Below are 13,542 nucleotides of genomic sequence, written 5' to 3' on the forward strand. Positions count from 1 at the left end.
ACTTCTATGCAGAGTATTATCCTTCAGGAGTCTCTCACAGTTAAGGGCTGTCATCAAGAGCATTTGATTGATGCTCCTAACTTGCCTGGGATTTGTAGGACAGAATCAAGTAGACTCCACTGACCTCACTGAGGCCATAGGCATAATGCCCAACTCTTATCTCCATAAACCTTGGGAGTTGGGCAGCAATGGGTGCTTCTGCTTGGCTTGATGCATCTCATCCTTAAATTCTTTTCAGAGGAGACATCTGTATTCCTTGTTTGTATAAATGTATGTATGTTCATGTTTGCCACTGTTTGGAGGCCAGGGGCTTGATACTGTTTTCAGCAGTCTCCATCTCATATTTTGAGATAAGTCTTCTCTGTGAATATGGGATTTATAATTTGGCTAAAATGGCTGACCACTGAGTCCCAGAGATGCCCTAGTCCCTTCTTTCCCAGTGCTGACATTTATGTTTCTTATGTTGATGCTGGGAATATGACCCCCAGTCTCATGATTGCACAGCAAGTAATTATGTCTACTAGGTAACCCTTTAAAAAAACTTTACATGCATCATGTCTGTGTGGCCAATGAGCTAAGAAGGGAGCAGATCCCCTGGAGCTGGTAGTTACAGCCAATTTGGAGCCACTTGATGGGAGCTTGGGAACAAAATTTATGTTCTTTGTGAGCAACAAAGAGATCTTAACTGCTGAGCCATTATCTTTATAGCCCCTTGCCTGCTGATTTAAAAGAACACTCAACTTGGGGCTAGATCAGTGGGTAAAGGACCTTGCTGCCACATCTGCCAACTTGGGTTTGAACTCTAGATCTCATGTGGTGGGAAGACAGAATCAACCCCCTCATGTTGTCCTACTGACCTCTCTGTACCAGCTGTAGATGTGAATAGTAGAAAAACGTGATACAAAACTCAACTGACTTGACTCAGGACCTCCCTATTGTTTTTCTGAAGGCATCTGCTCCACTTGGAAACTCCATTGAGGTACAGATTGCAGTTCAAAAAGGCACAACTCACCACAGACTTTGCAATTTACTCTTTGGGTTCTTCAAAGCGTCACACAGAAACTTTGCACCTGTGGCTCCAATGTGATTTAGCCCCAGATCCAAGTGCTTCAGGCTCTGTGTTTGTCTTAGCATCTTTGAGAGATGGACGCAACCATTGCTGGTGATGTTACAGGACCACAGTCTGGAAAATCACATGCACAGGGACAAAAACCAGAAACAAATAAATACCTTAGTCCATTCTGGGATGATGCACCCAAACCACAACCTTCTACCATTGGTTTCAATCAAGCTTAGAGACATTGTGATAAATGATATTGGAATGAAATCATAGAGTGGATTTCCATACGGGCTTCTCAAAAACTCTTCCTTCCCATAGAGAAGTTAGAAAGGCGTGAATTATGATTAAAACACATTGTATATATAATATGAAATTCTCAAAGAAATAAGTAAATAAAATTGGTATGAAATGAACACTCATGCTGCTTTTGTCTACCAAGACAGCTACCTGTGGCTAGTAGAGGACAAAGACCCCAGAGGAGAATGAAAAGGGCACATCTTTAAGGGATACACAGTTTCCAACAATCTCTTAAATGATTATGCTCATAGGTAAATACAGCACTTATCCCCAAACAGAGAAACCATAAAATTTGTAGTATTATATGGATGGGGCATAGATCAGTGGTGAGTTCCTAGCATAGTGCATATACATAGTAGGTGCTTCATAAATGCTGACAATTACTTCATGGCTGTGTTTGGTGATCTTAAGGTAATGAGTTTTCACCCTCGCTTTGTCCTTTTGGCTGGAGCAGACAGCTAGCTGGTCTGGTCCCGTGAAGACACCATATCCTGAGACATCCTAGAGGAGCCACTGCACTCAGAGCAGCAGATACCTAGCTGGTCTGCTCCTGGAAGACATCATATCCTGAGCCATCCTAGAGGAAACACTGAACTCAGAGCAGGGAAGGAACCAGTGCACTCAGAGCAGCAGGATTTTAGGATCCCAGAGGTAGCCTGAGTCCCAGGAGTTCTTCCACACAGAAGCTCAGGATCACAGGATCACAGAGACATCTGGATTCTGAGGAGTTTTGACACAAGCATGATAACTGGAAAAACAGGCTCCAGTCAGAGACAGTGAATACAGGTAGTACTAGAGTTAATCAGATGGCAAAAGGTAAGCACAAGTACATAAGCAACAGAAATCAAAGTTACCTGGCATCATCAGAACCAAGTTCTCCCACTGTAGCATGTCCTAGACACCCCATCACACCAGAAAAGCAGGATTCAGAATTAAAATCACTTCTCATGATGATGATAGAGGACTTTAAGAAGGACATAAACAACTCCCTTAAAGAAGTACAGAAGAACACAGGTAAACAGGTATAAGCCCTTAAAGAGGAAACACAAAAATCCCTTAAAGAATTACAAGAAAACACAACCAAACAGGTGAAGGAATTGAACAAAGCCTTCCAGGATCTAAAAATGGAAGTAGAAACAATAAAGAAATAAAAAACAGGGACTACAATGGAGATAGAAAACTTAGGAAAGAGCTCAGGAGTCACAGACGCAAGCATCACCAACAGAATAAAGAGACAGTAGAGAGAACCTCATGTGCAGAAGATACTATGGAAAACACTGACCCAACTGTCAAAGAAAATGCAAAATGCAAAAAGCTCCTAACCCAAAACATCCAGGAAATCCAGGACACAATGAGAAGACTAAACCTAAGGATAATAGGTATAGATGAGAGTGAAGATTCCCAAATTAAAGGGCCAGTAAATATCTTCAACAAAATTATAGAGGAAAACTTCCCTAACCTAAAGAAAGAGATGCCCATGAACATACAAGAAGCCTACAGAATGCCAAATAGACTAGACCAGAAAAGAAATTCCTCCTATCACATAATAATCAAATCATCAAATGCACAAAACAAAGAAAAAAAATACTAAAAGCAGTAAGGGAAAAAGGTCAAGTAACATATAAAGGCAGACCTATAAGAATTACACCAGACTTCTCACCAGATACTATAAAAGTCAGAAGATCCTGGACTGATTATTATACAGACCCTAAGAGAACACAAATACCAGTCCAGACTACTATCCTCAGAAAGACTCTCAATCACTATAGATGGAGAAACCAAGATAATCCATGACAAAACCAAATTTATACAATATCTTCCCACATATCCAGCACTACAAAGGATAATTGCTGGAAAACTGCAACACAAGCAGGGAAACTACAACCTAGAAAAAGCAAGAAAGTAATCTTCCAACAAACCCAAAAGATAGCTAGCTACACAAACATAATTCCACCTCTAATAACAAAAATAACAGGAAGCAACAATCACTTTTCCTTAGTATCTCTTAACATCAATGGACTCAATTCTCCAATAAAAAGATGTAGACTAACAGATTGGATATGTAAACAGGACCCAAATTTTGCTGCATACAGGAAACGCATCTCAGTGACAAAGACAGACATTACCTCAGAGTAAAAGAACAGAAAACAATTTTGCAAGCAAATAGTCCCAAGAAGCAAGCTGTAGTAGCCATTCTAATATCAAATAAAATCAACTTTCAACCAAAAGTAATCAAAAAAAAATAAGGAAGGATACTTCATACTCAAAGGAAAAATCTACCAAGATGAATTCTCAATTCTGAACATCTATGCTCCAAATGCAAGGGCACCTACATACATAAAAGAAACTTTACTAAAGCTCAAAGCACACATTGCATCTCACATAATAATAGTGGAGGATTTCAACACCCCACTCTCAGCAAAGGACAGATCACTGAAACACAAGCTAAAGAGAGACACAGTGAATTTAACAGAAGTTATGAACCAAATGGATTTAACAAATATGTATAGAACATTTCATCCTAAAACAAAAGAGTATACGGTTTTCTCAGCACCTCATGGTACCTTCTCCAAAACTGACATATAATTTGTCACAAAACAGGCCTCAACAGATACAAAAAGATTGAAATAATCCTTTGCATCCTACCAGATCACCACGTACTAAGGCTGGTCTTAAATAATAACAAAAACAAAGGAAAGCCCACATACACATGGAAACTGAAGAAAACTCTACTCAATGATGACTTGGTCAAGGAAGAAATAAAGAAATTAAAGACTTTCTAGAATTTAATGAAAATGAGGACACATCATATCAAAACTTGTGGGGTACAATGAAAGAACCCCTAAGAGGAAACTCATGACTCTAAATGACTACAAAAGGAAACTGGAGAAAGCATACACTAACAACTTGACAGCACACCTGAAAGCTCTAGAACAAAAAGAAGCAAATACACCCAAGAGGAGTAGAAGGCAGGAAATAATCAAACTCAAGGCTGAAATAAACCAAATAAAAACAGAAAGAACTATACAAAGTATCAACAAAACCAGGAGTTGGTTCTTTGAGAAAATCAACAAGATAGATAAACCCTTAGCCAAACAAACCAGAGGGCACAGAGACAGTATCCAAATTAATAAAATCAGAACTGAAAAGAGAGACATAACAGAAACTGAGGAAATTAAAAAAATCATCAGATCCTACTATAAAAGCCTATACTAAAATAAACTGGAAAATATGGATGAAATGGACAATTTTCTAGGCAGATACCAGGTCCCAAAGTTAAATCAGGAGCAGATAAACCATCTAAACAGTCCCATAACCACTAAAGAAATAGCAGCAGTCATTAAATTCTCCCCACCAAAATAAGCTCAGGACCAGATGGTTTTAGTGCAGAATTCTATCAGACCTTCAAGAAAGACCTAATACCAATTCTCTTCAAACTATTCCACAAAATAGAAACAGAAGGAACACTACCCAATTTGTTCTATGAATCCACAATTATGCTCATACCTAAACCATACAAAGATACAACAACAAAAAAAGAAAACTTCAGACCAATCTCCCTTATGAATATCAATGCAAAAATACTCAATAAAATTCTCACAAACCAAATAAAAAAACACATCAAAACAACCATCCATCATGAACAATTATCCCAGGAATGAAGGGATGGTTCAATAGTTAGAAATCCATCAATGTAATCCATTATATAAACAAACTCAAAGGAAAAAAACCACATGATCATCTCACTAGATGCTGAGAAAGCATTTGACAAAATTCAACATCTCTTCATGGTAAAAGTCCTGGAAAGATCAGGAATTCAAAGCCTATACCTAAACAAAGTAAAAGCAATATACAGCAATCCAGTGGCCGACATGAAAGTAAATGGAGAGAAACTTGAAGCAATCCCACTAGAATCAGGGACTAGACAAGGCTGCCCACTCTCTCCCTACCTATTCAACATAGTACTGGAAGTCCTAGCCAGAGCAATTAGACAACAAAAGGGAGTCAAAGGGAAGAAAATAGGAAAGGAAGAAGTCAAAATTTCATTATTTGCAGATGATGTGATAGCATACTTAAGTGACCACAAAAGTTTACTAGCAAACTCCTAAACCTGATAAACAACTTCAGTGAAGTGGTTGGATATAAAATTAACTCAAACAAATCAGTAGCCTTCCTCTACTTGAAGGATGAACAGGCTGAGAAAGAAATTAGGGAAAAGACACCCTTCACAATACTCATAAGTAATATAAAATACCTTGGTGTGTATCTAACCAAGCAAGTGAAAGATCTGTATGACAAGAACTCCAAGTCTCTGACAAAGAAATTGAAGATTTCAGAAGACGAAAAGATCTCCCATGCTCATGGATTGGCAGGATTAATATAGTAAAAATGGCCATTTTGCCAAAAGCAATCTACAGATTCAATGCAATCCCCATCAAAATTCCAACTCAATTTTTCAGAGTTAGAGAAATTCTCAAAATCATTTGGAATAACAAAAATCCTAGGATAGCGAGAACTATTCTCAACAATAAATGATCTTCTCGGAGAATCACCATAGTGATAAAACCTGCATGGTATTGGTATAGAGACAGGCAGGAAGATCAACGGAATAGAATTGAAGACCCAGAAATGAACTCACACACCTATTGTCACTTCTTTGACAAAGGAGCTAAAACTGTCCAGTGGAAATAGGACAGCTTTTTCAACAAATGGTGCTGGTTCAACTGTAGGTCAGCATGTAGAAGAATGTAAATTGATCCATTCATATTTCCATGTACAAAGCTCAAGTTCGAGTGGATAAAGGACCTTCACATAAAACCAGACACACTGAAACTAATAGAAGAGAAGGTGGGGAAGACCCTCGAATCTTTGGCACAGGGGAAAATTTCCTGAACTGAACACTAATAGCTTAAGCTCTAAGATCAAGAACTGACAAATGGGACTCCATAAAATTGCAAAGCTTCTGTAAGGCAAAGGACACTGTCAATAGAACAAAACAGCAGCCTACAGATTGGGAAAGGATCTTTACCAATCCCACATCTGATAGAGGGCTAATATCCAATATATACAAAGAACTCAAGAAATTAGGCTCCAGACAACCAAATAATCCTATTAAAAATGGGGTACAGTGATAAACAAAGAATTCTCAACTGAGGAAGCTCGAATGGCTGAGAAGCACCTAAAGAAATATTCAGTATCCTTAGTCATCAGGGAAATGCAAATCAATACAACCCTGAGATTCCACCTCACACCAGTCAGAATGGCTAAGATCAAAAACTCAGGTGATAGTAGATGCTGGTGAGGATGTGGAGAAAGAGGAACACTTCTCCATTGTTGTTGGGATTGCGAGATGGTGCAACCACTCTGGAAACAAATCTGGCGGTTCATCAGAAAACTGGACATAGCATTACCTGAGTACCTAGTTATACCACTCCTGGGCATATACCCAGAAGATGCTCGAACATATAACAAGGACATATGCTCCACTATGTTCATAGCAGCCTTATTTATAATAGCCAGGAGCTGGAAAGAACCCAGATGTCCTTCAACAGAGGAATGGATACAAAAAATGTGGTATATTTACACAATGGAGTATTACTCAGCTATTAAAAACAATGAATTCATGAAATTCTTAGGTAAATGGATGGAACTAGAAAATATTATCCTGAGTGAGGTTACCTAATCACGAAAGAACACACATGGTATTTGCTCACTGATAATTGGATATTAGGCCAAAAGCTTGCAATACCCAAGATACAATTCACAGACCACATGAAGCTCATGAAGAAGGAAGACCAAGTGTTGGTGCTTCAGTCCTTAGAAGGAGTAACACAATATTCAAGGGAGCAAATATGGAGACAAAGTGAGGGACAGAAACTGCAAGAGTGGCCGTCTGGAGACTGCTACACCTGGGTATCCATCCCATGTGCAGTCACCAAAGGTAGATGCTGATGTGATATCAGAAAGTGCATGCTGTCAGGAGCCTGATATAGCTGTCTCCTTAGAGGTCTGCCATAGCCTGACATATAAAGAGGCTGATGTTCATAGCTAACCATTGAAGTGATCATGGGGTCCCCAATGGAGTAGTGAGAGAGAAGACTGAAGGAGCTGAAGGGGTTTGTAGCCCCATGCAGTGATCAACAATACCAACCAACCAGAGCTCCCAGGGTCTAAACCACCAGCCTGGGAACACATAGGGAGGGGCCCATGGCTTCAGGTGTATATATAGAGGTTGATGGCATTGTCAGGCATAGGTGGAAGAGGAAGTCCTTGGTCTAGTGAAGGCTGGATGCCCCTGTGTCGGAGAATTAGTGGGTGAGGAGTTGGGAGTTGGCTGGTTGGTTGGGGCACATCCTCATAGAAGCAAGAGCAGAGAGTGGGATCGGGGCTTCCTGGGTGGAAGGGAAATAGGGAAAGAGGATCACATCTGAAAAGTAAATAAAACATCCAATAAAAAGAAGGTAATTAGTTTTCTTTGGTGATTATTTTTTGGGCGGAGTGGGGGGAAGAGATCAAGTCTTACTCTGTAGCATAGGCTATGATCCTCCTACCTTTGACTTCCAAATGTTAATTTTACATGCATGTACCATCCTTCCTGTACTGATGATAGTACCTTCTTGCAAAATAGGGTCAAAGTATGTCTAGTTAGGAGGATAGGTTCTTCATGGCTTTGGACTTCAGTGTTTGGTTGTGTCTTATGTAGTGTATTATTGGGGAGTTCTTTCCTTCCATCTACCCCTAACCGTGAACTCAGCATTTCGTCACATTTACATAACCAAGTAATTATCCGACTCTGCCTATCTAACATTATTACAAAGGTTCAAACTATAGGAAAAGCTGACAGCTACCCTTCTTCCTTCCTTTACTTCTTCCCTCCTCCTCCTCCGTCCTTTCATGATGTTGAGGAAGGAACTCTAGACCTCATACACAAAGTCCCCTATTTAGTTTTTGGTCAACTTGACAGAAGCTAGAGTCATCTGGGAAGAAGAAACCTCGATAGAGAAAGTACCTCTAGAAGACTGTCTTGTAGGCAAGTCTGTAAACCTTTCCCTTAATTAATGGTTGATGCGGGAAGGCCCCAGCCATTGTACGTGGTACCACTCCTGGGGAGGTCATACCACTCCTGGGGAGGTGGTACTGGGTTGTATTAAAATCAAAGTGAACTATCCAGTAAGCAGAGCTTCTTCTATGCCTCTGCATCAAATCCTTCATCCAGATTCTGCCTTGCTTTCATTCATGATGGACTACCAGATGTAACATGAAACAAACCCTTTCCTCCCCAAGTTGCTTTTTCTCATAGTGTTTATTATAGTAATAGGAAGCAAATAACAACAAACTGTTCTGGTGACTCTCATCCCAACAGAGCCAGTGTTTACATGTTGGAAGTGACCTCTCTGTTACCCAGTATAGTAGTGTCAATGCTAAACACAATCTCTGTGGTACAGCCCCATTATTCTTTGGAAACTAATGTTATGAAACTTCTCTTTGCAACAATAAGAGACCACTGAAGATCATCACAACCAATGAAATTGCAGAGTTTTGGAGCTCAGTTTCAATGGATGTATCTTCAAAAAACTCCTGCACCTGAGGGCCAGGGGAGGTTGCAGAAGAGGGGATGGAAAGATCAACAGAGCCAGAGGGTCAGGAAGTTTATTATGAAACCGTATCTCCTAGTAATGTCAGAATCTACACTCAAAGTCTCACCAACATGACTGCCCAAACATGAGCTGACTAAATAAGGATGATACGAATGAACAAGCAAAACTGGATAGGGAAAAGCCCATGAAGCCTCAACACTTCACAAAGAACAGTAGGCAACTAAGGAAAGCTGGAAGCAATAGAGGTGGTCTATCCTCAGGGACCAGTGCCAAGTGATTAGCCCTGAACACATACCTACAAATAACATTATATGGTATCAACAGGATAAATATAAATACATACACACATACACACACACACACGTGTGTGTGTGTATATATATATATGTATATATACATATCTGCATACAATAATAATTCATGAGAAGAAGCCATAAATTTTAAGGAGAATAGGGAGGGGATATATGGTAAAGTTTGGAGGGAAGAAATGGAAAGGAGAAATATTGTAATTATATTTTAATCTCAAAAAATTATGTTAAAAAATAGAATGGATCCTACATATTCCAGGATAAAAGCCAAGGTCATATTGAGCTTGTCAAGTTGATTTCACCTCTACCCAACCATGTATACTCTACATTACATAGTGCTAAAACCACAGGCTTGAAGAGGATGTTAGGCTGGGGTTGGTGGCACAGCAGTTGGGAGTCTGAAACAAGATTGTTTTGAATATAAAGCCAGCTTGGGCGACACAGTAAGATTTTGTCTTACAAAAAGTCAGAAACCATGTAAGAGCTGGAGGGTGGGGAGGAGTACTGGAAATAGTGTCTTCTGGACATGACATGCTGCAGCACACATGAAGTCACCGCAGCCATGGTTATCTCCTGAAGACCAAATACCACACGTTTGGGGGAGGGGTTCTGAGGACCATCTCTCACTACAAAAAACTTTTAGTAGTTGATGGCTTCTGGAGGAGGTAGAGTCACTATTCTTTGGGAGATGCCTACTTGTAGGCTGTCTGTCCCTCAAGTGGATGATCCCACACCTCCGTTCGTGTCACTAGTACTAATTGGACTCAATAGGTCATACTTTACAAAAAATTAAAAGCAGAAGAAAGCCCAGGTATGGGGCACACCCTTATAATCCAGGTACTTGGTAGGAAAAGCATCAGGAGAGTTCAAAGTATGGTATACAGTGAATTCTAGGCCAACCTGGGATACATAAGACACCATCTCAACCAAAATCAAAACCAAAAAGGAAGTCAGATCTGGAAACCAGTTCTTCCTCTCAATTCCCTATAGAATATTAACATTACATATTCTATAATGGCAGAAATACTGAAGCTACGGCTTTACTTATGCTGTATGTAACCATTACCACTGGGGTGTACCTCCAGCCAATGCCATTCTCCTATTCTATCACTTGTGCCCTTCCCAGCCTTGAGCAGACTGAACAGACCTTGCTTGTCACACAGGACCTTAACACCTAGGTGAAGTCAGCCGCTTTGTTTACACTTGTAACTTCCTGCAAGATCTTAGAATAACAGACTGCCCACTGACCCTGCTCTGCAACATAATCCAGCTGAAACAAAGGATGGGTTTGGTGGGCTTCCCCTATATAAACTCAGTGCTGAATATTAAACTTGGAGCTTTGATCAGAACTTTGTCTTGGCTTCATCCTTCTATCACCCCCCCTCCCCAGGTCTCTTTCATTTCTAACCTGGCTTTCAGGTAAACCCAGTTCATCCATGGCCACGAATGGCTACAATCATTCACCTGGAAGATCTTAGCATAGTATTTGTGGTAGTTAGGATAATCCTGAATTACTTTCATATGTATCCTTCTCTCTCTCTCTCTCTCTCTGACACACACACACACACACACACACACACACACACACACACACCTGCAATGCCTGCAGGCAGAGAAGACTTACACTAAGGTCTGTAGTTTGCACTCGGGGTAGCTTAAGCTTTCACACAGGTTTTTCACTCCGTTATCCCCAAGTTCATTCCTGGCCAGGCTGAGGTGTGTCAGAGTCTGACTGACCATCAGAATGGAAGAGAGGTCCTTGCAACAGTCTTCAGAGAGATTACAGTTCTCCAACCTGTGGATGAATCACACAGCTGGACCAAACAAGACTGGCTCTATCAACAATAAGTCTAGGAAGGAGAGAGGCTCAGAGGGCCCCACCGAAGTCAACTGTTGTCCATGAATAGATTTTAGGAGGAGGAGGATTACTAGCCTTAGGTGTGTCTCCTCTGCTGAGCCTGTCAGGCTTCAACACATAGCTATGAACTCCACAGACTTACATGTGGCCCTAGTTATCTTGGTGGGTCATAAAATAAGATGAATAGGTATAAATGAGAGAGATTTGTCAGGAGGGTAGACTGGAAGGTGGTGGTGGTGGTGAGAATGTCCAGTATGCATAGTGCACAAGTGTAAAACTGTTAAAAATTTCCACCTAAAACAAGAACTCCAAACCAAGCCAAACTAATTAAACAAACAAATCATATATCTATTAAGACAGGAGAGGGCATTTCCAGCTGTCTCTAGAAGATAAACTCCTCAAGTTCTCTTGTTGATTTCCACCACACAGTTATAATCACATAAGGGATTTAGAGTTAGGAAAGCAATCTAAGACATCCTAAGACTAAGCCAGCTAAAATCCACCATGGATGAGGGAGGGGCTCATGGGGAGAAGCTATTGGCAGGTGATGGTTTCTGGGGGTAAGAAGAATCAAGTTTTCTTTAGGGTTGTGTCTCCTGAGAGGTGACCCATGCTCCAGTAGATTGTCTTACCCCATGTACAGTAAGTAGACTCAGTGGGCTTAAGCAAAGAGCATGTGAAGTTGGGAGATACTGGTGAAGACAGGACGGAGGGAATTCAGAGGAGAGAAAACGGGGATGAGTTTTATCAAGTGACACACAGACACACACATGCATGAAATTCTCAACAAAAAGGAGAAGAGAAAAATTAGTGAAGCACAGTCAAAAACTCAGAAGCAGGTGTCTGCATGGATGGGTGGGCTCATAGTGTTGGGAACAAAGAAACTTATTTCAAGTACTACCATTTAATTTTCAGACTCTGTTTAATCATAGGGAGAAACTGAATTCAAAGCCCCAGGCTCTAGGGGAGCTGGGGACTTCCCAATAGCTGAATGGCTTCTACTATAAGGAAGCAGTTGTCTGAGTCCAGATAGCTCAAGGGCAACTTCTCCATCTTGCTGGCAGGGTCCAACTAAGTCCATGTTCCCAACCCTAGGAACCTGATCGGTAAAAACTCTCTTGCTCAATCCCTTATACGATTGGGCAATACTACATACAGTGTACCCCACTGCCCCTCAACTTTGTGGTCTCATCCTTTAAATATGCTGTGCAATTTCTCTTCAGGATCATAGTTTAGCTCCTGAGTCTTTTCTGTGGCCCTGATTATAATAAATTTTTGTCATCTGCATTGACTAGTAGAGTTTTGTTGGATTTAAGTGGCTCCCACAACAATATAGGTTGTCTTGTAAGTGTGGAGTCAACCTTGCCTCTCCTGTCTATAGCTCCATGTCCAAAGAGATGTTCCATAGGAAGAGACAACATACTTACGATACCCTCTGCAGTATGCACTTGGGTTGCTTCCAAGTCTTACACAGCAGCTTAGTACCCTTGTCCAAGAGATTGTTGTCTGTGAGATCCAGATATATCAGGGATTCATTGACCTTCAGGGCTAGGAAGAAGTCATCCCATTTCTGAGCAGTAGTAGAACAAGATCCCAGGCTGTGGAAGAAATGAGAACAAGTATGCTCTGAATGGTCCAGAGAATGTTGTAGGTAGGATAGCTGTTTTTGCAGTTGTGAATGAGTTCAGTAAGTATATAGCAAGCCAAAGTAAGAGAACTAATTGAAAGAGATAGTTGAACATCAAATCAGGCTTACAAAAAGCTAGCAGAAATGGATTGTGGCTAATTGAAGGGATCGGATTGTTTTGGATCAAGCTTGGATGAACTTCCCACAGACAAACTTTTGAGTTTTCCTTCCTATCGTAGGAAGTAATGCTTTACTTCCTAGCTGTTCAAAGGCACAATGTTTATACACTTTGGCCATTTTGTGTTCTCCTTCCCTTGGTGAGTACAAAAACATGGTCTAAATTGCCTAGGTTCACCAAGTTTCATTCTCTTCCACATAATTTTTTGATCATGCACGCCTTTAATACTGGCACTCATGAGGTGGAGGCAGGCAGATCTCTGTGAGGTACAGGCTAGTATGGTCTACACAGTATGCTCCAGGCCAGCCAGAACTACACAGTGATATCCTGTCTCAAATTATTTTTTATTCTTTTAATATTTCATACAGATATATATCTTATTCACATTGTCTTCTACTAATCCCTACTGCCAAGTCAACAGGATTTCCACCCCAAATTCATGTTTCCTTTTAGTCCCACCCTTAGCTGAAGAGATATTAGCCATCAGTGCCTGCTTGGGGAGGGAGAGTAACTTTTCCCTTGGTGTTGTGACCACTAGTAGGTTGCTCATGCCTCAAGGATAGCCCCATACCCATGTGCATACATGTATTGCCAATTGTACTGCCATAAATTTATA

At 40.6% G+C, this 13,542-nt stretch overlaps 1 protein-coding gene across 1 annotated transcript in view; it reads right to left on the minus strand.

The window, feature by feature from the left end:
• The window catches only part of Nlrp2 (NLR family pyrin domain containing 2), a 42,375-nt gene that overhangs the window by 4,822 nt on the left and 24,011 nt on the right, over nt 1-13,542 (minus strand). Inside the window, exons 5-7 of the mRNA XM_028775105.1 lie at nt 12,549-12,719; nt 10,888-11,058; nt 1,013-1,183 (exon numbers count right to left, since the gene is read on the minus strand). Coding sequence (XP_028630938.1) covers nt 1,013-1,183; nt 10,888-11,058; nt 12,549-12,719 — 513 coding nt within the window. The remainder of the gene's footprint in view (nt 1-1,012; nt 1,184-10,887; nt 11,059-12,548; nt 12,720-13,542) is intronic.

This window comes from Grammomys surdaster, unplaced genomic scaffold (assembly GCF_004785775.1).
Source record: "Grammomys surdaster isolate TR1022 unplaced genomic scaffold, NIH_TR_1.0 252, whole genome shotgun sequence".
Lineage (NCBI taxonomy): Eukaryota > Metazoa > Chordata > Mammalia > Rodentia > Muridae > Grammomys > Grammomys surdaster.